At 45.9% G+C, this 27,673-nt stretch overlaps 1 protein-coding gene across 1 annotated transcript in view; it reads left to right on the plus strand.

Moving 5' to 3' along the window:
- The window catches only part of LOC120909185 (zinc finger protein 692-like), a 159,476-nt gene that overhangs the window by 98,699 nt on the left and 33,104 nt on the right, over positions 1 to 27,673 (plus strand). The window contains exon 9 of the mRNA XM_040320904.1: positions 4,270 to 4,348. Within this exon, the coding sequence (XP_040176838.1) occupies positions 4,270 to 4,348 (79 nt within the window). The remainder of the gene's footprint in view (positions 1 to 4,269; positions 4,349 to 27,673) is intronic.

The raw sequence follows: 27,673 nt of genomic DNA on the forward strand, positions 1-27,673 counted from the left end.
TTCTAGCCATAGACCTCCTCTGTAACTCAAAACATGCAACCTGTAGATTTTTTTAAACGTCGCCTATGAAGATTTTAAAGGGTAAAAGTTTGTCGGCATTCCACGAGCGGACGCAATTTTGAAGCGTGACATGTTGGGTATGAATTTACTTGGCGTAACATTATCTTTTATAATATAAAAAAAAAATAGGGATAACTTTACTGTTGTCTTATTTTTTAATTAAAAAAAATGTAATTTTTTTCACAAAAAAGTGCGCTTGTAAGACCGCTGTGCAAATACGGCATGACAGGAAGTATTGCAACGCTCGCCATTTTATTCTCTAGGGTGTTAGGTTAAAAATAATATATATTGTTTGGGAGTTCTAATTAGAGGGAAGAAGATAGCAGTGAAAATAGTGAAAAATTACATTAGAATTGCTGTTTAACTTGTAATGCTTAACTTGTAATACCAACGGCCACCACCAGATGGCGCCAGCTTACACATCTGTTGGTAATAACTTGTAATACCAACGGCTCACCACCAGATGGCGCCCGGGATTTGTCGAGCCCTGGTTTATTTCATGCTATGGAAGGTCAGAGGAAAGAATATAGAGCATCCCTCACCCCATTTCTTTTAAATGGTTTAGTGAGGTAGATAAAATAAGAGTAATGGAGGAGTTAATAAGCTATCAAGAAGAGGCAGAAATAAAATTCCAAGAAATCTGGGGGAAATGGACATACTTTAAGCAATCCCAGATTTATCTGAGGATTATGGGGAGAGAAGAAAATTTGCAGGCTGGTACCTACAAAGGGATCTTTTTTTTTTCTTTCACCCCCCCCCCCCCTTTTTTTTTTGTTTTCCTTTCACATAATATGAAGTGACAGGGAGGACAGAAGGTCCACCATCTCACTTCCTTAAAAAGTAATGACACATATAAGGACACGGGGATAGGGATGGGTTATACTATAAAAGGGATTAGTTCCCTATGGTCTTTTTTCCCCCTTTTTTTTTCTCTTCTCTTCTCTTTCTCTTGTTCTGAAGACAAGAGACACTTGGGTGTATATACATTTTATATATATATATATATATATATATATATATATATATATATATATATACAGAGCTTTTTTTCTCAGAAAATAGGTGCAGGAACTCAACCACGACCCCGTTCAGATTTCACAAACAGTAGAAGGGTCTTAAAGGGGCATTAAATACCAGAATTGCATTACATACAGAGTGCAGAGTTCAGGGGGGTTACACACAGAGTGTAGAGCTGTCACTTGTAAACACAGAAACCAGACTTCTGTGTTAACAAGTGATTGTGGTGAGCAGGCACCAAAGGGTCTGAGCCAAAGGTGGTGGAACTGAGTTCCACCAAGTTCCCCCTGAAAAAAAGCCCTGTATATATATATATATATATATATATATATATATATATATATATATATATATATATATATATAAGGAATGGGACGGGTACAGAGGGGGGAGCAGGTACAACCCCTTTGTCCCTGCTCCCTCTTTTTAAATTTTTTAAATTTTTTCAAAAAAAAATAAAAAAAAATTCTCACTTTTTCACTCCTTTTTTTTTCTGGGCTTATTGGGGGGGGAGGAGAGGAGAGGGGAATGTGCCCCTAGTTTAAAGGACATCATTATAGAGACAGTATTGTAAGGTTGGACCTAGCCCTGTACCCACACAAATGTTTTTTGTATTGTTGTAATATGTAGTCTGTATATGTTAATGTTATATGTATGAAGAACTTGTGAATTTTATAACGATCGGTGATTTTAAAAATGTCTTTAAAGAAAGTATGTAACGTTTTTCTATTTATGTGAAAACAATAAAAATAATTTAAACACATTCAAATGGCACCACCCTTTGGGCTGCTTTTGCTGATTTCGTGTTAGTAAAAGTTTGCTGAGAGACGATTCGCGCTTTTCAGTCTTCATGCTTTTCAGTCTGTTACAGCGTGACGAATGTGCTATCTCCATTACAAACACTAGTTTTACCAGAATAAGTGCTCCCGTCTCATAACTTGCTTCTGAGCATGCACGTTTTTTCCCCGTCGTTAAAGCCTACACACGACCGTTTTTCACGACGTGAAAATTTAGAGCATGTTCTAAATTTTTAATGCCCATTTTTCACGTCGAGAAAAATGCTCTGGAGCCTACACACGATCGTTTTTAATGACAATTAAAAAAAATAAAACTTTTCTCGTCATGAAAAACGATCGTGTGTACGCGGCATAAGATATATGAAAAGATTTGGCAGCCATGGCTGTCGTTATGAGCGTTACCTGTTTATTTATCGTAGGTGATGCTTACTATTATCACATGTTTGGGATCATCTTATGCTGCTTATGTCTTGATCTCTGTCTGACATTCATTTGTATGTGCACCACGCATCCTCCGCATGGTGACATTTGTTGACATTATGCTGATATGTTTGTCATGTTTTTCCTTCGCTATAATTGTACCACATATGTAATGTGTAAGTTGCAATATAATAAATGTTTGGTTTTGGGTTTAACATCGCTTTAAATGAGGAATAAACCCCCTTGTTGGATTTGTAAGGACTATTTTCTGATGGACATGTTGTAATTTGCTGTAGTATATACAAATTGCCCCTAGGTGGTACTACAGTGCCTGCAAATTTCCCCAAGCACCACATCTGTAGGCCACTCAATGTAATCATTTTTTTTTTATTATATACCATTGACAAGTTCAGTTGTGCTTTCCAGAGTTTGCATCGATTGCTATCCCCACAGGAGTTTGCAATCTGTTGTCTCTTCAGCGGTCATGCAGACACACACATTAGTTCCAATTTGGGTTATGGAGTAGGGAAGAGATGGAACCTATCCTAGGTTTTTTTTATTGTTTGTGTGCCCAATGGAGAGAGTTACCCTCTTTGTGTCCTGGTAGAGTGAAAACAAGGAAAATACAAAATTCTGAGTCACTGGGACAGGAAATCCTCCAGTAGAAACACTTGTTCTGTTGACAACTGTCTAAAAACGGGGTTCTCCCTAAATCGAGAGATTTCCTCTTACTTCCTGTTGTATGTATGGGAAAGGAAGTAAAGTTAATTCTCTCCAACGGAATGCAGACAGTATATAAATTGTGTGGCTTTAGTTAAGGTAAGGACACAGACAGTAAAAAACAAAAAAACTGGGCTTTTAGCTATTTTGTATTCTCTCCAAAAGTAAACTGGTTAATTGTTTTTTTTTGTCAATATACTTTATTCCACACACACAGCACATAACACATGATAGCTCCTGCCTGACCCTTCTCTCGAACACATTTCACTGCAGAAGGTTAATCATAGTATTTATATTTAAGTCGGTATAATTAAAGGGGATATGAAGCAGCCCCCCCCCCCAATACTTACCTGAGGTCCCTCTCTGTCCAGCAATGTCCATGGGTGTCTCAGCCGTCCGAGATTCTCCTTCCTGATTGGCTGAGACACAGCAGCGGCACCATTGGCGCCCCACTGCTGTCAATCAAAGTCAGCTAGCCAATCAGGGGAGAGAGGAGGTGGGGCTGGGTCAGGGCTCTGTGTCTGAATGGACACAGGGAGCTGTGACTCAGATCTGGTGCTCCCATAGCAAGCTGCTTCATGTGGGGGCACTTGACAGGAGGGAGGGGCCCGGAGCACCGAAGAAGCAGAGGATCTGGGCTGCAAGTATACAAAAACGAGACTTTACAATCACTTTGTAAAGTGGTTTATCAATTAAATGTTTGAAGGGAGGAACAGGGTTGCTGGGAGGTGTCGTAGTATTCATTGTACACATATAATGAAGTTTCTACAAAGAAAAAGGATTTGCAAGGGTGCAGCTTTCTTGAATTGCAAATCTGCCCTGTACTCCAATGCAGCAATTAATCACTTTTTTCATTTTTTTGTGTCCTAACAAAATGAATACAATTTTGCACAACATTTTCAAATTTGCAGTTATATATGTTGATGGGATTAACTACATCTGCTTATTGCCCGTGCATGCTCTGCTTCCTGCTAAATAGCATAGCACATTGACTGAGCTTTCACTACTCCCATCTCTCAGGGCAAGTCTATTAGTCAGGTCTGACAGCTTGACGACAATGCACTTTCTGTATGTCTGAGATTTTATAACAGCAGGGTTTAATCATGGAACTTGATTAACTTTGTGTAATATACAGATAGCCACAAGAATTACTCAAAAAAACTTGCACAATGAAAACCCCTTTGTAGTTTCCCTTTGAGGGGATCTTCTCTTTCCTGTTATATCAGTATGTAAACAAGAGCTTTTGTATTTGCAGAAAGGACACAATGACGGAGCTGCTAATGTGTGAATATGAGAACTGCGGGAAGATTTTTTCTAAGCGTCAATATCTGAATGTGAGTATGATCAGGAGCAGCAGAATGGGCACTGTCTGTAGGCAGAAGTATACAGTGTGTCGCTGACAGCAACCAATGACAGCAACCAGCTGCTCCAGCAAAACACTAGCTCTAGCAAAATCTCAGCATGGCCCTAGCACAGCAAGTATTAGAAAACATGTTGCGGAGTGGCCATTCCCATATTAGGGTTACAGGCCTACTGACCCTTAGCAAGCCACAGTGTTACGCAGGCAGAGAGGTGGGGAAAGGACGATGAGCTCTCTCAGGTAGTGGGGACCATCTGCATATTGTGCACCATAATGACTCCACTAGGGGTCAGCTTAGCTCTGAATCCCTGCCCTTATCTGGTATTTCCATTGTTTCAGGGACACAATACACCAGTTCGATTGTGTCTAGGTTGGAATTTTCTGCAGCCATATCTGGTTTGCTGGACCAGCTCGTAAGGGCCTCATTGCTTTGAAATTCTTAGGATGCAAACATGAGTGTCCTCCTTCCCCTGCTCCCACTATTAGGTGGGAATGAGTTATTGTAGGAACTTCCTTGGGAAAAAAAGGAGGAAGCCGTTGAGGATTGGGAATCTTCTTTGGATGAGTCCTCTCAGGAGGAGGTAAAAAAATGAAAACGAATGAACAAGAGTATGGATTCATATAACCTGCTAAAAAAAAAAAAACTGTCCGTATTTTGTATAACAAACCATGAACTGCATAGACAGACAGAAAGGATTAACAAAAATTACAAGAATGTATTAATGATATGAAATATATTAAAGTCCTAGGGTATATCAACATTACAAAATTATGCCTTCGTCCCATTAAAGTATTGTAGAGAAAAGGAGGCTGTAGTGGACTGTAATGGCATCGTATGTGCAACTGATGTACAGTCGAAATTATAATATAAAATATTTTTATTACAAAGTAGAAAAATTCATAACAATCAAAATATTGATTGTGACAACCATGAATCAACTTATCATTGACGTTATACAACAAATGATGTATCCAAACACCAATAATTGTGCAGCGTATATAAACTCTACATGTTTCGCGGTTACTTGATTCCTCAGGAGCCATATATAGGCACATATGGCCAGATTCACGTAGAGCTGCATATCTTTTGGCCGGCGTAGCGCATCCCATTTGCACTACGCCGACGTAACATAGTGAGGCAAGGCCAGTATTCACAAAGCACTTGCTCCGTAAGTTACGTCGGCGTAGCGCAAATGGGCTGGCGTAACCCCCGCCTAATTCAAAGTAGGCATGTAGTGGGCGGGCTACATTTAAATTAACCGTGACCCCATGTAAATGAAGGCCGTTCGTACGGCGCATGCGCGCGCATGCTCAGAATCACGTTGCAAATACTCAATGCTTTCGACGTGAACGTCACCTACGCCCAGCCCCATTCACGTACGGCTTACGCAATTGACGTAAAATACGACGGCACTTCCAACGTCCATACCTTGCATGGGCTGTGCCATCTTTTTGATGGTTTATCTTTACGCCGGAAAAACGCCTTACGTAAACGGCATAGCTTATTGCGACGGGCGTACGTACATTCGTGAATAGGCGTATCTTGCTCAATTACATATTCAACGCGTAAATGAACGTACACGCCCCTAGCGGCCAGCGTAAATAGGCAGCCAAGATACGACGGCGTAGGAGACTTACGTCGGTCGTATCTTGGCGAAATTCAGGCGTATCTGGTTTCCAGAATACGCCTAAAGATACGACGGCGCACATTCAGACTTACGACGGCGTAAGTCTACGTGAATCTGGCTAATAATTTGTTAGAAAGTGTACATGGAATATTAATATTATTATTATACAGGATTTATATAGCGCCAACAGTTTGCGCATCGCTTTACATCAGGGAGACAGTACAGTCACATTACAAATCAATACAGGAGGGATCAGAGGGCCCTGCTCGTTAGAGCTTACAATCTAGAAGGGAGGGTCATGTGGAACAAAGGGTAATAGCTGTGGGAGATGATCAGATGGACTCAAATGAAAATACAGTTGTTAGGTGTGGGAAGGGTAGGCTTCTCTAAAGAGGAGGATTTTTCAGGGATCCTATAAAAGCAAATAGAGAAGGGGATAGGCGGATAGATTGGGGTAAGGAGTTTCATAGGCTGGGAGAGGCTCTGGAAAAGTCCTGGAGACGAGCATGGGAGCAGGTGATGAGAGGGCTAGAGTGTAGACGGTCTTGAGAAGAACGAAGAGAACGATTAGGTTGGTATTTAGAGACTAGATCAGTGATGTAGCTGGGGGCAGAGTTATGGATGGCTTTGTAGGTAATTGTTAGTAGTTTGAATTTAATTTGTTGGGTGAGCGGAAGCCAGTGGAGGGATTGACGGAGAGGAGTAGCAGAGACAAAGCGGTTGGTAAGGTGGATGAGTCTGGCCGCAGCATTCATGATGGACTGAAGGGGGGTTAGAGTATGCAGAGGTAAGCCAATGAGGATGGAGTTGCAGTAATCAAGGCGAGAGATGACCAGGGAGTGAATTAAGAGCTTTGTGGTGTCGTTGGTTAGAAAGGGGCGTATTTTGGAGATGTTGCGAAGGTTGAGGCGGCAAGATTTGGACAGTGATTGAACGTGAGGCTTAAAGGACAGTTCAGAGTCCAGGACTACTCCTAGGAATATGTCACACAACGTAGATGCTCTATCAGGTAAGTGGCCAGGAACCTGGACCAGGGAGGCAACCCACCCCGGAGGACACAGGAAATCGCAGGATGACCCAAATAAATTGGTACAACCTTTTATAAAGAGACGTCTGTTCTATCCCCTCAGCTGTGTGCTGCAGTAAGGACACCTTCTAACAAATTATGTTCCTATATATGGCTCCGGAGGAAGCGGACATCAAGTAACATGTAGGGGTAGATTCAGATAGAAGATACGACGGCGTATCTCCAGATACGCCGTCGTATCTCTGAGTCCGGCCGGTCGTATCTATGTGCCTGATTCATAGAATCAGTTACGCATAGATTTCCCTAAGGCCCCATACACACGAGAGGATCCATCCGCTGGAATTGATCCGCGGACCGGCTCCAGCGGATAGATCCCCTGGTGTGTACGATCCAGCGGATCTGTTTCCGCGGATTTTTATCCCCTGGGATGGATTTCCAGCGGATAAAAATTTGAAGAAATGCTTTCAAATCTATCCGCTTGAATCCATCCCAACGGATTGATCCGCTGGTCTGTACAGACTCACCGGATCAATCCGTCCGAATCAATCCCCCGCATGCGTCGTAATGATTCGACGCATGCGTGGAATTCCTTATATGACAGCGTCGCGCATGTCGCCGCGTCATCATCGCGGCGACGGCCCGACACGTCATCGCGATGGGATTTCGCCGCGGATTTCGATCCGATGGTGAGTACACTCCATCGGATCAAAATCCTCGAGAGGATTTATCCGCGGAAACGGTCCGGTGGACCGTATCCGCGGATAAATCCTGTCGTGTGTATGGGGCCTAAGATCCGACCGGCGTAAGTGTTTTACACCGTCGTATCTTAGGCTGCATATTTACGCTGGCCGCTAGGTGGCGCTTCCATAGATTTACGCAAGGAATATGCAAATGAGCTAGATACGTCGATTCAGAAACGTACGTCTGGCCGGCGCATTTTTTTACGTCGTTTACGTTAGGCTTTTTTCGGCGTATAGTTACCCCTGCTATATGAGGCATATCCTATGTTAAAGCAGGGGTTCACCCTATAAAAAAAAAAAAAAAATAGTAGCGCAAGCTACAGTATGCCTGTATTTATTTTTTTAGCCCCGTACTCACTGTGCAATCGTATATTGAAGATTCCGACTCCCCGCGGGGAATGGGCGTTCCTGGCATGTCACACTTCTCCGGAAATAGCCGAAATGGGACTTGGCTCTTCACGTATAGCGCCGTGAAGAGCCGAGACCTACTCCGGCTGTCTTCAGGGAGCGTGACGTGCCAGAGCCGGCCGTCAATCACCTTGACTCTGGATAGGAACGCCCATTCCCCGCGGGGAGTCGGAATCTTCAATATACGATTGCACAGTGAGTACGGGGCTAAAAAAATAAATACAGGCATACTGTAGCTCGCGCTACTATGCCTAATTTTATGCTAAAATGTTGTTATGGAGGGTGAACCACCGCTTTAAGTATGGCCGTCGTTTCCGCGTCGAGTTTAGAAAATTTTACGTTGTTTGCGTAAGTCGTTCGCGAATAGGGCTGGACGTAATTTACGTTCACGTCGAAAGCAATGACGAGTTTGCGGCGGAATTTCGAGCATGCGCACTGGAATTTTTCACGTACGGCGCATGCGCCGTTCGTAAAAAAACTTCAAATACGCGGGGTCACAGTTAATATACATAAAACACGCCCACATCATCCACATTTGAATTAGGCGGGCTTACGCCAACATAGATACGTTACGCCGCCGTGTAACTAAGGGTGCAAGTTGTTTCTCAATACAGAACTTGTGCCCTAAATTACGGCGGCGTAACGTATCTGAGATACATTACACCGGGCGGACAGATAGACGATTCTATCTGAATCTACCCCGTAGAGTTTATATACGCTGCACAATTAATGGTGTTTGGATACATCATTGGTAGTATAACGTCAATGATAAGTTGATTCATGGTTGTCACAATCAATATTTTATTGTAAATGTTATGAATTTTTCTACTTTGTAATACAAATATTTTATATTATAATTTCGACTGTCCATCAGTTGCACATACGATGCTATTACAGTCCACTAAAGCCTCCCTTTTCTCTACAATAATGATATGAAATATGATCCAACACCCAATAAAAACACCATGCTATTGGGTCAGTCATGCTGTTACACGTTAGTGAAGTCCATGTTGCCTATGATTCCGCAATGCTTTTTCAGGACTTGCCTTTGTCATGATGCCGGTTGCTCTCTCCCCTCTCTGTACCGATCGGTACAGTAAGAGAGCGGGAGAGATCCCATCCATCCATACTCTGCAATACCCTGCCATACTCTGCAATACCCTGCCATACTCTGCAATACCCGGCCATACTCTGCAATACCCGGCCATACTCTGCAATACCCGGCCATACTCTGCAATACCCGGCCATACTCTGCAATACCTGGCCAAACCCAGTCATACTCTGCAATACCCGGCAATACTCTGCGATACCCGGCCATACTCTGCGATACCCGGCCAAACCCAGTCATACTCTGCAATACCCGGCCATACTCTGCGATACCCGGCCATACTCTGCGATACCCGGCCATACTCTGCGATACCCGGCCATACTCTGCGATACCCGGCCATACTCTGCGATACCCGGCCATACTCTGCGATACCCGGCCATACTCTGCAATACTCGGCCATACACTGCTATACCCAGCCATACTCAGTGATACCCATCCATACTCTGCCATGCTCGGCTGTACTCTGCCTCTGTATGTGGCCAGGCTGTGGAAGTCTCACGCATGTGGTATCACCGTGCTCAGGAGGAGTAGGAGAATCTATTTTGGGGTGTCATTTTTGGTATGTACATGCTATGTGTTAGAAATATTGTATAAATGGACAACTTTGTGTTAAAAAATAAATAAATGCGTTTTAACCATTTCCCGCCCGCTGGCCGTCATATGACGTCCTTGACTTTGTGCATAGATATCTGAAAGATGCCTGCAGCTACCGGCATCATTCAGATATCAGCTTTTTCAGCTGGCAGTTCCCAGCCCAGAGGTGAGATGTGGGGTCTTATTGGCCCCATATCTCACTGTAAAGAGGACCTGTCATGCCATATTCCTATTACAAGGGATGTTTACATTCCTTGTAATCGGAATAAAAGTGATCAAAACATTTATTTTTGGGGAAAAACGTGTCAAACTAAAATAAATAAAGTAAAATAAACAATACTTTTTTTTTTTAAAGCGCCCCTGTCCCCGTGTGCTCGCATACAGAAGCGAACGCATACGTAAGTCCCGCCCACATATGAAAACGGTGTTCAAACCACACATGTGAGGTATCACTGCGAACGTCAGAGCGAGAGGAATAATTTTGGCCCTAGACCTCCTCTGTAACTAAAAACATGTAACCAGTAAAAATATCTAAAGCGTCAACTATGGGCATTTATAAGTAGAAAAGTTTGGCGCCATTCCACGAGCGTGTGCAATTTTGAAGGGTGACATGTTAGGTATCTAACTTACTTAGGTAGCTAACTTTACTGGGTTTTTTTTTAAAGCACAAACGCGTTAAAAATAACGTGCGAGATAAAAAGTTGCAAAGACTTCCACTGTATTCTCTATATAATGTTTTGGGGTTCTATGTAATTTTCTAGCAAATAAATGATGATTTTTACATGTAGGAGAGAAATGTCAAAATTGGCCTGGGGCTCCAGAATGCCTGATGGTGTTCCCTGCATGTTGGGCCTCTGTATGTGGCCACGCTGTGTAAAAGTCTCACACATGTGGTCTCGCAATACTCAGGAGTAATAGCAGAATGTGTGTTGGGGTGTAATTTGTGGTATGCATATGCTGTGTGTGAGAAATAACCTGCTAATATGACAATTTTGGTAAAAAAATTATAAAAAGAAAAACAAAATCTTGATTTTTCAAAGAATTGTGGGAAAAAATTACAACTTCAAAAAACTTACCATGCCTCTTTCTAAATACCTTGGAATGTCTTCTTTCCAAAAAGGGGTCATTTGGGGGGTATTTGTCCTTTTCTGGCATGTTAGGGTCTCAAGAAATGAGATAGGCCATCAGTACTTCAGGTGTGATACATTTTCAGATATTGGCACCATAGATTGTGTATAACCAGTGGTGAAACTACCGCCATAGCGTCCCACGCCGCGCTGGAGGAGGGAGGTGGTTGCTGCTCTGGTTGCTAACGCCTTTGCCGCTTGGCGTGTAGCAACCAGTGACATCACGGCTGCAGTGCACCCCCTCCGTGTTCAGTGCTGAAAGCGCGGGAGGATTTCACTTCCTCCTCCTCCTCCGGCCTCTGCGCTACAGCTCTGCCTCCTGGGGCCCAACAAAGCTGAGCTCCGACCGAGGCCGCCCCTTGACATAGCAGAGAGGGACACATTTGCAGCAACTGAGAGGGAGAGCAACAGCATCTGAGAACAGCAGCCAACAACCGAGAGTGGCGGCCCCGGTGAGCAGCAGGAGGCTGGCTGGAAGGAACAGCGCGAGAGGGAGTGAGAGAAGACCTGACCTGAGCAGCAGTGAGCGCAGCATCCCTGGCGGCACCTCCCAGTCCCAGAGCCTGCACACCTTCTCCCAACCTCTGCTCCAGCTGTGCCTGTCAGCAAGAAGAAACAGGCTGACCGAGGACAGAGGACAAGGATGGTCTGGAGGTAGGTGCATCACACACACCCACCCACAGACAGGGGCTGGGACAGGGTGTACAGGAAGGACTGCAGGCCAGCTTAGGGGGTCAATTTCTCTCTCTCTCATCCAGCCCCTCTCTCTCTCATCCAGCCCCTCTCTCCCATCCAGCCCCTCTCTCTCCCATCCAGCCCCTCTCTCTCCCATCCAGCCCCTCTCTCTCCCATCCACCCCCTCTCTCTCCCATCCACCCCCTCTCTCTCCCATCCAGCCCCTCTCTCTCTCTCATCCACCCCCTCTCTCCCATCCAGCCCCTCTCTCTCTCTCATCCACCCCCTCTCTCTCTCTCATCCACCCCCTCTCTATCCCTCATCCACCCCCTCTCTCTCCCATCCACCCCCTCTCTCTCCCATCCAGCCCCTCTCTCTCTCTCTCATCCAGCCCCTCTCTCTCTCTCATCCAGCCCCTCTCTCTCTCTCATCCAGCCCCCCTCTCTCTCTCCCATCCAGCCCCCCTCTCTCTCTCCCATCCAGCCCCTCTCTCTCTCTCATCCAGCCCCCTCTCTCTCCCATCCAGCCCCTCTCTCTCCCATCCAGCCCCTCTCTCTCCCATCCATCCCCTCTCTCCCATCCAGCCCCTCTCTCTTCCATCCAGCCCCGCCCCTCTCTCTCCCATCAAGCCCCTCTCTCTCATCCAGCCCCTCTCTCTCTCATCCAGCCCCTCTCTCTCCCATCCAGCCCCTCTCTCTCCCATCCAGCCCCTCTCTCTCTCTCTCCCATCCACCCCCTCTCTCTCCCATCCACCCCCTCTCTCTCTCTCTCATCCACCCCCTCTCTCTCCCATCCACCCCCTCTCTCTCCCATCCACCCCCTCTCTCCCCCATCCCCCCTCTCTCTCCCATCCACCCCCATCTCTCTCTCATACACCCCCCTCTCTCTCATCCACCCTCTCTCTCTCATCCACCCTCTCTCTCTCCCATCTCTCTCTCTCTCTCTCTCTCTTATCCACCCTCTCTCTCTTATCCACCCCCTCTCTCTCTCTCTCTTATCCACCCTCTCTCTCTCCCATCCACCCTCTCTCTCTCTCCCATCCCCCCCCCCTCTCTCCCATCCACCCCCCTCTCTCTTTCACCCCCCCTCTCTCTCATCCACCCCCCCTCTCTCTCATCCACCCCCTCTCTCTCACATCCACCCTCTCTCTCTCCCATCTCTCTCTCTTATCCAACCTCTCTCTCTTATCAACCCTCTCTCTCATCCAGCCCCTCTCTTTCTCATCCACCCCCTCTTTCTCCCACCCCCCCTCTCTCTCTCTCTCATCCACCCGATCTCCCACCCCCTCTCTCCCAGACTCTCATCCCCTCTCTCCCAGACTCTCATCCCCTCTCTCTCTCTCCCACCCCCTCTCTCTCTCCCACCCCCCTTTCTCTCCCCCACCCCCTCTCTACCAACTCATATCTCTCTCTCTCTCTCTCTCTCTCACCCCTTCTCTCTCCCCCCAACTCCTCTCTCCCACTCCTCCGCTCTCTCACCCACCTGATCTCTCACCGCCTCTCTCTCAACCACCAGTCTCATCCACCAGCTCTCTCTCCCACCCCCTTTTTCTCTCTCCCCACCCCCTCTCTCTACCCACCCCCTCTCTCTACCAACTCATATCTCTCTCTCTCACCCCCCCTCTCTCTCACCCCTTCTCTCTCTCCCCCAACTCCTCTCTCACCCCCTCTCTCTCAACCACCTCTCTCATCCACCCCCCTCTTTTTCCCGTTCCCGTTTTCTCTCTCCCATCCCCTTTCACTCCCCACTTTCTCTCCCCCACCCCCTCTCTCTACCAACTCACCCCTTCTCTCTCTCACCCCTTCTCTCTCTCTCTCATTCTCTCCCACCCCTTCTCTCTCTATCTCTCTCCTACCCCCCTTCTCTCTCACCCTCAGCATGCCCCTCTCCCCTGCCAAGTGGACACTAACTAACAGGTGACAGCTAAGGATGAGCTGCAGCGTGTTCGCATGGTACATGTGCAGAGCCCGCCAGGAAGTCTGCACAGCACTGTGCTAATCACAGCCAGGGAGATATTAGCCGATCTCTGCAGCCGAGCATCGGGACAATGTCTCCCTGGCTGTGATTAGCACAGTGCTGTGCAGACTTCCTGGCGGGCTCTGCACATGTACCATGCAAACACGCTGGAGCTCATCCTTAGTGACAGCAAGTGAGAGTTGGTGATCCCATCCCTTCCTAAGCACTGCCACTTAACCCATGCCCCCAGCACTGCCAGTCTGCCACTGACCTCATCCTCCTAATGAAGGACTACAGGTCCCAGCATTGGCCCCTCAAAGCTGAAGATGTGACATGCTCCCCCAATGGGGGAGTAGGAATCGGGTAGGTCAGTGTAGTGATCAGGTAGGTCAGTGTAGTGATCAGGTAGGTCAATGTAGGGATCAGGTAGGTCAGTGTAGGGATCAGGTTAGTGTAGTGGTCAGGTATTTCAATGCAGCAATATATTAGGTCAGTGTAGGGATCAGGAAGGTCAGTGTAGTCGTCAGGTAGGTCAGTGTAGGAATCAGGTACAGTAGGTCAGTGCAGGAATCAGGTACAGTAGGTCAGTGTAGGAATCAGGTACAGTAGGTCAGTGTAGTAGTCGGGTAGGTCAGTGTATGTGCAGTTTTTACCCCAGATGTGTTGTTCAATGGCATTAGTTCATTTTTTTTTGGAGGGGGGGGCCCCATACAACATTTTGTATGGGGCCCTGTGATTTCTAGTTACGCCCCTGTGTATAACTTTCACAAAGACCAAATAATATGCACCAATTTGTACTTATTTTTACCAGAGATATGTAGCAGTATAAATTTTGGCCAAAATTTATGAAGAAAAATTACTAATTTGCTAAATTTTTAACAGAAACAAAGAAAAATTCATTTTTTTTTACAGAATTTTCAGTCACCTCCCCCAGTCAGTCCCCTCCCCCTACAGTTAGAATCACTCATTTACACATGACATTTAACCCCTTGATCGCCCCCTAGTTTTAACCCCTTCCCTGCCAGTCACATTTACACAGTAATCAGTGCATTTTTATAGCTCTGTATAAATGTGAATAGTCCCAAAATAGTGTCAAAAGTGTACGATGTGTCCGCCGCAATATCACAGTCACGATAAACATCGCTGATCGCCGCCATTACTAGTAAAGAAAAGAAAATAAATAAAAATGCTATAAATCTATTTCCTATTTTGTAGCTGCTATAACTTATGCAAAACAAATGAATATACGCTTATTGCGATTTATTTATTTATTTTACCAAAAATATGTAGAAGAATACGTATCGACCAAAACTGAGGAAAAAAAACGTTTTTTTTATATATTTTTGGGATATTTATTATAGCAAAAATGTAAAAATATTGCTTCTTTTTTTTTAAATTGTCGCTCTTCTTTTGTTTATAGCGAAAAAAATAAAAACCGCAGAGGTGATCAAATACCACCAATAGAAAGCTCTATTTGTGGGGAAAAAATAAATACAATTTCATTTCGGTAAAGTGTAGCATGACCGCGCAATTGTCATTCAAATTGTGACAGCGCTGAAAGCTGAAAAATGGCTTGGGCAGGAAGGGGATGAAAGTGCCCGGTATTGTGGTGGTTATGGGGGTTTAAGTGCCCAGTTGTCAAGTGGTTAATATGAGATTTTGAACATGGACAATGTGAGGAGTGTGTTCTATGGATGACCTTTATGCAAGTCACTTTGGGACTGTGCATGGCTGCCTGTGACCAATTTTCCAAACCAGCAGGCTGGGCGAAGACCAAGGAATCGGTCTTTGGGCATGTTCATGGCAAATACATGCTGGTGCCATGCTCATTGTTTTAGCTAGTGTAGCACTACCCCCGGAGGAGCCGCTGATTAGATTTGGGATCGGCGTATTTAAGTTACCTCTTCACTGTGTCTAGGGGTGATGGTGGTGCTGAGAGCAATAACAGAATGTCCAGGACCGTTGGTTGACGTTTTCAATGCTTTATTCTCTGGTCAAACACGACCAACATGTCAACTTGAGGTAGACAGGATAGGTTGGTGAAAGTAGAGCAACTTCACAGTATCAGGCTATGGATAGTAAAGGCAGTCCTGCCCTCTGTAATTATATTCGTCTGCGTCGCCACTCCAGCCGGAGTGGGTGAAGTGCCCCTGGACAGATCTCTCTCACAGGCCTGGCAGCCAGAGCGCCACTTAAAGCTTCTGGGAAAGGAAAACAAGTCTCTGCCACAGACTTGGCTCTGAATTAGATCTGGATGTCCAGATGAGACCTCTGCCACAGGCCTAGTGCTTGATAGTTAGGACGGTAGAGCAAATCCTCCCAGTATGTGTTTGGGGTCACCGACTGACAGCTTGAATGTGACCTGTCAGCATCCGGTGCCCAGATCCCCGATGGTTCGTTCAAGCCCTGTTGGATCACCTGCCTCCGGGTTCTCCTCAGACCGATCCCCCACCGAACAGCACACAGCTTGAGATCTTCTCAATAGAAGTGGGGACCCAGTAAATCACTGGGGCCCCTTTGTAGTTTCAGTTGCTCCGGGCCATGAGGGCCCAGAGTCAGAAACTCCGCGTAGCACGTGACCCCGGCCAGGTAGGTCATAGTGGTGGGGCCCGTGATGTGCGCACACCCTAAAGGTGGGTGCCTCACCTGGAACCAGCGAAGAACCCCGAACAACGGCCTCCGCCAGGGAAAACTCCTCCAATTGGCTGCTGGGAAAAAGCGGCTCTGCCTGGACCCCTCTGGCGCCACCTGCCGCCCAGAGATGAGACTGCATCTCTGGGGCACAGACTGACCAACAGGACAATCCAGATTTGGCGACAGACAAATTTGTCAAATCACAGAATGAGAGCAACATAACTCTCTCATTCTCCAACTAAATGTTAATATAGCACCTGTATGAAAGTACACAGGCACTACACTAGTATATACAGTTGAACCATAAATAAATCAGCCAAGGATGAGTGGAGCAAAGCACCACATTCCAAGTGTTTAGAGAAAAAAGAAAATTGGGGAAGGGGACTTTAAAGGTGCCTGAAAAAAAGTAGGATTATAACATGTATAATAAAATAATTTTAACATATATTAAAAGAGATATCTTAGTAAAATGTTAAATCAGACCAAAACATTTATGGTTATATTGTATTACTGTACAGAAACTTAAAAGGGTTGTAATGGTAAAAAAAATGTTTTCCTAAATAGCTTCCTTTACCTAAGTGCAGTCCTCCTTCACTTACCTCTTCCTTCGATTTTGCTTTTAAATGTCCTTATTTCTTCTCTGAAATCCTCACTTCCTGTTCTTCTGTCTGTAACTCCACACAGTAATGCAAGGCTTTCTCCCTGTTGTGAAGTGTCATGCTCGACCCCTCCCCTGGAATACAGAAGAGTCAGGACGCTCTCTAACACACAGCTCCTTTCTCTATCTGCAACGTAGAGAGCGTCCTGACTCTCCTGTATTACAGGGGAGGGGTCGAGCACGACACTCCACACCAGGGAGAAAGCCTTGTATTACTGTGTGGAGTTAAAGACAGAAGAACAGGAAGTGAAGATTTCTCAGAAGAAATAAGGACATTTAAAAGCAAAATCGAAGGATGAGGTAAGTGAAGGAGGACTGCACTAAGGTAAAGGAAGCTATTTAGGAAAAATGTTTTTTTACCTTTACAACCACTTTAATTCTTGACATGTTTCCCTAAAGTAAATAGCTTCTTCAGAAGATTCATAATTGTCTTTGAACAGCGTGTTCACTGCAACACATAAGAGAAAATATACAGTAAATCATACAATAAAATATACAGTAACGACAAAAAATTATCCTATATATATTTTTGGGGGATTATTTTTTTTAGGATAATTTTTTGTCTTTACTGTATATTTTCTCTCATGCATTTTCTTATTGTAGCACCCCAGTGTTCAGGCAGGGTTGCTAGCAAATTTAGTTTGCTAGGCGGTAGTTGATTTAATTGTTAGTAGATCCACTGATTCCTTTCTAGTTCTGGACTTGCTGCACATTCTCTCTTCTGTTTCTAAGTGGTGGTATGCTGGTGATATTAGATAGACAAGGGCTTAGCAAGGTCAGGTTATGAATGGATGGGGTGTCTCAGCCAATTGGCGGACGTTTCTTTAGTCCCTTGGCCTGCTGGGAGAGCCTATTTATGTGGGTGGAGTCAGGTGATCGGGGTTCTGTGCCACCTGGACGGCTGTCTGGGTGAACGTGTGTTATGCTGCCCCGGGCTGCTAGGCCAGAAGCCTGAGGCCTATCCCAGGGGAATATCTGGCTGCTAGGCTGTCTGAGGGCCTATCCAGTAGCAGGAGAAGCAGCGCAGGGTTGGGACTGCAGGATTGGAGTCCAACTGAGAGTAGCGGTTCAGCTGGATGGGGAACCAGTTGTGGTGGGAGGTAGAGGGGAAGCTGTCGCCACTAAGGGACCATCCACCTTGTTACCAGCTTGTTACCATGCACCTTGTTACCAGAGGCCACTGTGAGTAAGCTAGAGCCAGTTCCAGAGCAGTCTTCTCACCAGCTGGGGATGGTAAAGAAGTGGGAAAACTTCAGCAAGTGCCAAGCCAGGGACCCAGCGGGACAGCAGCGGTAATGCTTGAAAAGCATCAGTGAGTGCCAAGCCAGGGACCTAGTGGGTCAGCATGGCCGACGTCTGAGAAGTATCTGTAAGTGCCAAGCCAGGGACCCAGCAGGGAAGCGGGGGTGACGTTATGGAAGTGGAAGAGCTCAGGTGATCCAGTGGCAATTGGGTCTGGGAGTCTAGTGAGGGACTGGGAGCTCGGAGAGTGAAGATCTACAGTGACAGAGTGCGAGAAGAACTATTTGTTTAACCAATAGTCAAATACAACTACTGTTAGTGACTGTTACAAGATTTGTTGCCATAGGAGACAGTGGTTCTACCTATATAGAAGTGGTGTCCCGCTGGAGGCCTTCCACTGTATAGCTGTCTACCTATAGAAGTCTCAAAGTCTGCAAATTGTCATTGCATCTACTTAAGGGTGTCCTGGCCCTAACCCTCTCTCCCACAGTTCTTGTTCAAGAGACAATAAATCTCTTTGCATTCAAAAAGTGTCTGGCGCCCATCACTTCAGCTTGTATTACACCCACCATGCCTTGTAAGTCACACTACAAAGAAGGATGTCAGCTCTCCCTGACTCTGGAGGTCACCATTAGGCCTCTTGGGCCCCGGACCTTGCTACATTATGTATTGCAGTGAATATGTTGTACAATCTCCTGAAGAAGCTATATCCTTTAGTGAAACATGTCGAGAATTAAGTTTCTATACAGTAATACAATACAACCATGAATGTTTTGGTCTGATTCAACATTTTACTAAGATTGTTATATCTCTTTTAACCACTTGCGAACCAGCTGCCGCAGTTATACTGTGGCAGGTTGGCTTCCGCTGGGCGAACTGTCGTAGCTGTACGTCGGCCGCTTTAAGCGTGCTAGCAGGCGAGCGCGCTGCCAAAGGCAACGCGGGTGCATGCTGCATTGCGGGAGTGCTGATGCTTGTGACCGGCGGTCGCGATGATCGTCAGCCACAAGCGATCTATGGGCATGAGAGGCAGAACAGGGACGTGTGTGTGTGTGTAAACGCACACATCCCTGTCCTGTGAGCTGAGGAAATCCAGATTGTGAGTTCCTAATAGCTAGGAACCACGATCTGTAATTTACTATAGGTCAGTCCCATCCCCCTTCCGTTAGAACACACATTAGGGAACACAATTAACCCCTTGATCGCCCCCTACATTAGAGACATGAAGCCTGACAGGTCCAAACAAAGGGCGGGATTTTTCGAGTTAAGAAGCAGGTAATTGGTTACTAGGCAGTGGGACGGTCCCAGCAATCAATCATCTGCCTTTCACTTGAAAAGTCCCGCGCTTTGTCCGATTTGCATCGTGTGTGAATAAGGTAGGGAGGAGGAGAGTGCTGTGATGTGATATGCGGGGTGGAGGAGAGTGATATGATATGCGGGGGGGGAGAGTGATATGATATGCGGTGGGGAAGGGGGTTATGATATGCGTGGGGAGAGTGATATGATATGCGGGGTGAAGGAGAGTGATATGATATGCGGGGTGGAGGAGAGTGATATGATATGCGGGGTGGAGGAGAGTGCTGTGATATGTGGGGGGGACGACAACGCTGTGATATGGGGGAAGGAGGGATCTGTGATGTGATGTGATATGATGGAAGGGGGGACTCTGTGATGTGCTGTGATATGGGGGAAGGAGGGATCTGTGATGTGATGTGATATGGGGGAAGGAGGGATCTGTGATGTGATGCGATATGATGGAAGAGGGGACTCTGTGATGTGCTGTGATATGGGGGAAGGGGGGACTCTGTGATGTGCTGTGATATGGGGGAAGGAGGGATCTGTGATGTGATATGATGGAAGGGGGGACTCTGATGTGATATGGGGGAAGGGGGGACTCTGTGATGTGCTGTGCTGTGATATGGGGGAAGGGGGGACTCTGTGATGTGCTGTGATATGGGGGAAGGGGGGACTCTGTGATGTTCTGTGATATGGGGGAAGGGGGGGACTCTGTGATGTGCTGTGCTGTGATATGGGAGAAGAGGGTGACTGTGATGTGCTGTGATATGGGGGAAGGGGGGACTCTGTGATGTGCTGTGATATGGGGGAAGAGGGGGACTCTGTGCTGTGATATGGGGGAAGGGGGGACTCTGTGATGTGATATGGGGGAAGGGGGGACTCTGTGATGTGCTGTGATATGAGGGGACTCTGTGATATGAGGGGGACTCTGTGTTGTGCTGTGATATGAGGGGACTCTGTGATATGAGGGGGGCTCTGTGATATGAGAGGGACTCTGTGATATGAGAGGGACTCTGTGATATGAGAGGGACTCTGTGATATGAGGGGGACTCTGTGATATGAGGGGGACTCTGTGATATGAGGGGACTCTGATGAAGGGATTATGTGAAATACTAATAAGTTTATGTTGATTAACTGTTTTGTGTGCACTACAAAAAAAATGTGTGCAGTGTACAAAAGGTATTTGTTTATATTTTTTTAAAACTATAGTCCGGCCCCCCAACAGTCTGAGGGACCGTGAACTGGCCCCCTGTTTAAAAAGTTTGAGGACCCCTGGCCTAAACTGAGAAAAAAATTGCTTTTTAAAAAAAAATGGGGATATTTATTATAGCAAAAAGTACAAAATATTGTGTTGTTTTTCAAAATGTTGCTCTTTTTTTTTTGTTTATAGCACAAAAAAAAAAAAAAAAAAACACAGAAATGATCAAATACCACCAAAAGATTTGTGGGGGAAAAAAAGTACGTCAATTATGTTTGGGTACAGCCTCGCATGACCACGCAGTTGTCAGTTAAATCGACCCAGTACCGAATGGCAAAAAATGGCCTGGTCATTGGGCAGCCAAATCCTCCAGGGCTGAAGTGGTTAATATATGTAAACATTTTAATTATTTCATTATACATGTTATAGGTTTTTTTTTTTACTTTTTTCAGGCACCTTTAAAGTCTCCTTCCCCAATTTTCCTTTTTTCAGTATCTACAGTTGTTTTCAACCTGATAACATATAATATATGACTGAGTACAATCTTCAGATTTGTGTCATCAGAGTAATATCTCTTTAAGAAGCACACTATTTGGTAGGTACTGTATTTATATTAGCTAAATGATGCCTTTTTCAACCAGGGTGCCTTTTGGGTTCTTCCGGGGTGCCTTGACCAAATGTCTAAAAGTTCCCCAAATTGCCCAAAAATTGTGTACAATCCAGCAGGTAGATCAAGCCTGCCTTTTGTTACACAAAGCAATAGATTTTCATTGTTCAACATTACAATCCAAGTCGGATCCCCGTTCAATATCGTGGCGCGGCTAAACGCAACCACAGCTAATCGTACTGTACAAATGCAGCTGACCGCTGTGCCTAGAATCTTGAATTCCAGCAAAACATAAACATGCTTTATGCGATTCAGTTCGCATGCGCCGCGCTTTATAAGTTTTTCATTCATTCATTCATTCATCTGCGGCAAAACAGCCGTTCGTGTGAAAGGTGCCTAAAGCAGCTATTATAGAGATTAGGTTTAAGAGTCTCAAAGTCCAGGACTGTCTCAGACACAGAAGACCACAGTGGGTTCCCTGGCAGACACAGTGCACACAAATTTGAAGTTGATAACTCCAGAGTCCTCTTTTCACAAAGTCACTGGATTTGGGTTCTGGCAGCTGACTAAAAGTCAGTATGCGGATTAGGTTCCCCTGGAGAAGGTGTTCTCTTTACCGAAGTGTTTTGCTCAGCAGTAAGCCCTGGTTCACACTGGGTACGATTTGGAACGATTGGAGATGCGATTTGACATGTCAAATCGCATCTCAAATTGGCGGCAATTGTCGGCAATGGCACTGTCCTAATCAGTGCGACGCCGCATCTGCGATTTCAAAAAGTAGTTCCTGTACTACTTTTTGCGATTTCGGGCCGTGATTTACATTAAATTGCGGGCAATATCGCGGCCGCGAAATCGCGGTAAAATCGCGCATTTTACCGCGATTTTGAATTAGCAGCAGTGTGAACCTAGGCTGAATCATGCAAGAAGAATTCTACAAGAAGTGGGGTTCGTCAGCCATCACCCAGTTTTTCCTTACTTGAATAAGGCTCTAAAAGTCAAGGTGGATGAGGTTCTTTTTTTTGATGGGCGTAGATCTGCAGCCTGCACTGTCAATGGCTGGAGCTTGCTAAGCCCTCAAGGTTTGAAGCATATGCTTTGTTTGTGAAAACAAGCCTCTCTGTGTGACCAAGTATCCTTGGGTAATCAAGGACTCGTGTTATCCGGCAACCTTGTGTGATCCAGCATCTTTATGCAATCCAGCATTTTTATGCGATTTTAGGCATTTCTATGCAAATAAGCTTCTCTGTGCGACTTAAGCACTTTAATGTGACCAATCATCCTCATGCGACTATGTAAAAAAAAAAAACATGTAAATCCATACAAATAGAAACATGTATCTTTATGTGATCAACAATAAACATGTTCTGTTACTTATTTTTACCCCACATGCATTTTGAACATTCCAAACTCATGTATTTTATGAAAACATGTGGACTGGGTAAAGAGGAAGTTATCCTCTGCAGACGTGCGTTTCCGCAATCATGCGATATAGCTGTCGTGTGTTAGCAATGTGCATCAGCAACTGTGCATCCGACAGTTGTGCATTTGGCTAGCCTGAAGCCAGCACCAGGATGAGGACCCTGTGGAGGTTTTTCTAGCAACCTATACTCCTCGGCTAGAGTCTTTAGGAGGAGAAAAAAAACAGCATATGTGGGTGCACAACCAGCAGAAATAAACTGTTGCAGTAATGGATGGGGTGGGAAGGTACAAGCAACCTATGGGAATTTTTTTTTTTTTAACCCCAAGGAGGAGACAGAGGCTTTGGCCGTCTGGGCTGAGGGTAAGTTATATGCAGTATGCATCTCTGAAAAAGACTCCAGCTGCAACTCCAGAACTTGTAAGGCTTCTGATACCTCTGCCTCGTTAGACTGCACCTGTTTCCTGTCCTCTGACGGTGAACTTTCATTCTCAGGTCTTTTAATCCTCTTGTTTTAGGATTTAGAGCAGGAAAAGGGGCACACACGGTTTCTGCTTCTTGTGAGGATGCTGCGAATATAGCAGTTAACCTCTTATAGACCAACAAATGCAATGCAAAAAAAGTCCAAACTGACATATGCAGGGTGGCTGAAATGTTGGTGGGAGCCTGCAATGCCTGACAGGGCCGGTGACTCAACCTGTGGGCTGCCTCAAGTCCTCAGGGGAGGATGGTTTCGTGCAAGCATGATTAGGGCCAGCAGATTCAGGTGGCGATACCCTGGTGCCCTTTTATATTCCTGCCCCGGAACCTTTTCTACAGGGAGACAATATCCTAAGCTAAAAGCAGAGGAACGTAACACAGGTGCATTAACAGCTGAACTTAGTCTAGCAAAAAAACAATGCCTGCTAATCTGCACAGCTAGATGCTGAGTAGGCGTCTTAGGTATGTCTGTATCCAACACACATGAGGTGCTTATGTGCCCCAAGCTGCTGTGTCCCTCTGGCTTTACAGAGCTCTGACGTCTGGGCTTTTTTGAAGGGCCAGCCCTGCGCCTGCACCATAAGCTGGCATGCACACGGACGCCAGCGGCAACCACATCGTCCACCGCCTACAAAAGCAAGCCCCCCCTCGCGCACATAGGAAAATGGTGGAGGCAGGGGGAGAGAGAGATCCAACAAGGAGCTCTGTGGACACGGACTACGAGGGACTCCCCCACACAACTGTGGCAGAGCCTGAAGCGGAGGAAGTGAGCCGCTCAACAGACCGGCTGACACTGAGCTTTCGTTCCTGGAGAGCATGGTAAGCGAAACACCAGGTATGTCCCTTTACTGCCTCTAGTGGCGGAAAACAGATAAGACATGCAGCTACTCCTTAAGGTATTTACCTAGGATTGTCTTCACTTACCTTATACCCGCCACAGAATACTGCTGAGCACAGACAGACCCAATCTTCACCCATCACGGCGGGTTAAGTCAACAGACCTTCGGGGAACAGGATCCTAGACAGAGTTTCCACTCCCCTGGACCTGTACCGCATCCTGACAGAAAATCTTTGGTATGTGGTTATAACCAAAGTACTGGAACCCAGGATCCAGCCCTCCGAAGAGAGGCATTACAGGCAAAAACCTTGTGCTTCGGATGCGAGGCCCCAGGTACCATACACTTTGGCCTCAAGGCACTTTTGATGGATCTGGTCTTTATGCAGGCTATTTAAATCCAGCATGGATTCCTCCAGTGGAGCTCCTCAGAGCACATCTTCACTCGTGACCAACACCTTAGACCAGGGGTGCCCAACCTTTTGAAGCGCAAGGGCCACTTAAGCAACTTTGTAACTGGTCGCGGGCCACAATGAGCGGAGCTGGGTGATGACAGGACAAGGACACGGCCCACCATACTTTTTTTTGCGGATCAGATTGGAGGTAGGACACTAGTCGGTTTACAACTGCCACTCCTTAGAGGTGAATGGAGGGTACAATTAGCTTGGACTGACTGTGTAAAAGGGGCCAATGGCTGCTTTCACACTGATGCGCTGCGGTTTACCTGCACCGCGGGTGCAACGCAGTGTACCTTTGGCTTTCCTGCACTTTGCAATAGACTTCTATTATATTCTGCAGGTTTGGTGCACTTTCAAAAAACTCACAAAACTCGCAGGTAATAACAGAAGTCTGTGATTTTAGTAATAAACTGACCTTTAATAACAGTATTCTATTCTATTCCATCCTAGAGCAGGAGGTCGCCGGCCACATCAGAGGGCTCCATGGGCCACTGGTTGGGCACCCCTGCCTTAGACACTGGCAAAAAAACTGAGGAGCTCCCAGTATGGAAGAGGTTACAGTATATAGGGAGGAAACTTCCTGTCTAGGTGTCCAGCACCTGAAGGTGGAATATAACCCACTTAGTAATTACTAGATTCTGTGTCCCGTGATGTACTATAAAGAAAAAATTGCACATGTCAATCAAGGATGAATATCTGCACATCCCGATTTTCCAGCCTCGCCAATAATTTCTGTGATACGTAGTGGAGGTTCGCCACTGCCAGTTTGTGACGTTGCGGTTCATTCTTTGCATGGCTTACAGAATTTTTACCAAGGTGTTGTCTCATATTCTTGGTTTGATGAGGGCTTGAGGTATTCCAATTGTGGGGCCTGCATATTCAGCCCTTGATATTACATTTCCATCAGATGGTACAGGTCCTGGAAAAGTTCTGTTGGGTGCTGAACCTTTATAAGTCATCTCTGGTTCAACACATGTCCTGGAGTTTTTGGGCTTAATCCTAGATATCTCAGAAAAAAAGTGTTGCTTTTACAAGCAAATGCTCGCCTCTTCAATCCATGGTTTAGCATCTGAGGTGGCTAGAAAAACCCTTGATTTGTGTCTGCATGAGGTAGCTGGGGAAGATGGTAGCCAACTTTTGATGCTGTCCCATATACCCAGTTTCACTCCAGGAAAATTGTCAGGCATCATTTTCAGCCTTTAACAGCTGAACCCAAGGGATTGCACCTGTCATCCAGGGGTGTTTACAGATATTGTCTGTGGTAGAGGATCCTGGATGTGGATCTAGGTTCAAAAACAAGCTGTACAGGTTTGTGTCCCAGGATCCTTAGATTTGTATGGGGGATGCCCTGGTGACTCCTTGGGATCAGTTTTCCTGATCTTTGCCCTTCCCAGTAATCTTGCTGTCACAGGGTTTGATCCTCAGTCTTGATTTATGGTCACTGGTTTTGGGGACATGGCTGTTCAAGTCCTGGGGATAGTTTTTTTTTTACTTTGTGATTACTACCCCTTTTAGGGCAAAAGATGACTTTCAGGAAGATGCACTATCATATATGGAAGGCTTATTTCACCTGGTGCGAGGCTCGTAAGGTTCACAATTTGGATTTTCTCCAGTCTGGTGTGGAGATGTCTGTGGCCTTAAGTACCATCAAGAGGCAGATCTCAGCCATGGCAATTTTGTTTAGAGACCTATTGTGTTTCATTCCCTGGTAAGAGCCCTCTTGCAGGGTGTCACATGGGATTGTTCCACTCATGTGGCCCACTTTGTCTCCATGGCGGACTTTAATTTGGTGTTGTAGGGCCTTGATTTGGTGTTTTACAAATTGCTCTGTTTGAACCTCTACGGGAGATTCCTTTGCCACTCCTTGTTTTTTAGGTTGCCATTACTGAAGCTTTGAGGGTCTTAGGGTTATCAGCACTCTCCTGCAAGGAACCTTTCCAGGTTCTTCCCCAGGATAAGGTTTTGTAGAGACCTCAGTACTTTGGGCCAGATTCACGTACCTGCGGCACAGCGTAACGTAACCCGTTTACGTTACACCGCCGCAAGTTTTCAGTCTAAGTGCCCGATCCACAAAGCACTTACCTGGAAACTTGCGGCGGTGTATCGTAAACACGTCCGGCACAAGGCGGCCCAATTCAAATGGGGCGGGTACCATTTAAATTAGGCGCGCTCCCGCGCCGGACGTACTGCGCATGCTCCAGTCGCAAGTTTCCCGACGTGCCTTGCGTGAAATTACGACGCGCTGACGTGTTGAGAATCGCGACGTGCGTAACGTACTTACGTCAGGAAAACAAAAAAATTCAAAAGCGACGCGGGAAAGACGGGCATACTTTAACATGGTGTAGTAATTTTTCACCATGTTAATAGCAGCCCTATCTTTGCAACGGGAATCTAAAACTTGCGACGACGTAACGACGGGAAAAACCTTTGTGGTTCGCCGTAACTGCTAATTTGCATACCCGATGCTGGTTTACGACGCAAACTCCCCCCAGCGGTGGCCGCGGTACTGCATCCTAAGATCCGACAGTGTAAAACAATTACACCTGTCGGATCTTAGGGCTATCTATGCGTAACTGATTCTATGAATCGGTTGCATAGATACTCTGAGAGATACTCCGTCGTATCTCCTTTGTGAATCTGGCCCTATATACCCAAGGTGGTTTCCTTGTTCCACCCGAATAAGGATGTTGCATTGCTGTCCTTTTTGTTTTAGTCTTAAGCATTCTAAGAAGAAGGTGCTTCACTCTATAGATGTTGTTCAAGCTGTTTTGAATTTATTTGAAGTCTGCAACTTTGTTTTAGCAGTCTTAGGTCCTCACAAGGGTCAGGCTGCTTCTTGATCCTGCCATTTTCAGGTGGAATCATCAGCTAATTTCTCAGGCATATGGTATCAATGACCATTGACCAATCAAGGCCCATTCCACCAGGAGTGACAGTACCTCCTGGGTGACTCGGCATCAGTATTCTGGTCGACGGGGATCTGACGTCACACACTGCCCAGAATAGAGAGAGCTCAGTGTCATCTAAGACCTGAATGGAGGAACTAGACACACCCTCCTTTACATACACCCATACAGTAGGTAAACATGGACAGCTGAGGCTGTCAATAACCTGCTGTGTGCTGGAAGTGAGGCCGTCTCCTGAGGATAGCAGAATAAGGAGACAGCAGAGATAAATGATGCTCAATTCTTTATATAGGAGCAAGTACGCA

This window comes from Rana temporaria, chromosome 8 (assembly GCF_905171775.1).
Source record: "Rana temporaria chromosome 8, aRanTem1.1, whole genome shotgun sequence".
Classification (NCBI taxonomy): Eukaryota; Metazoa; Chordata; class Amphibia; order Anura; family Ranidae; genus Rana; species Rana temporaria.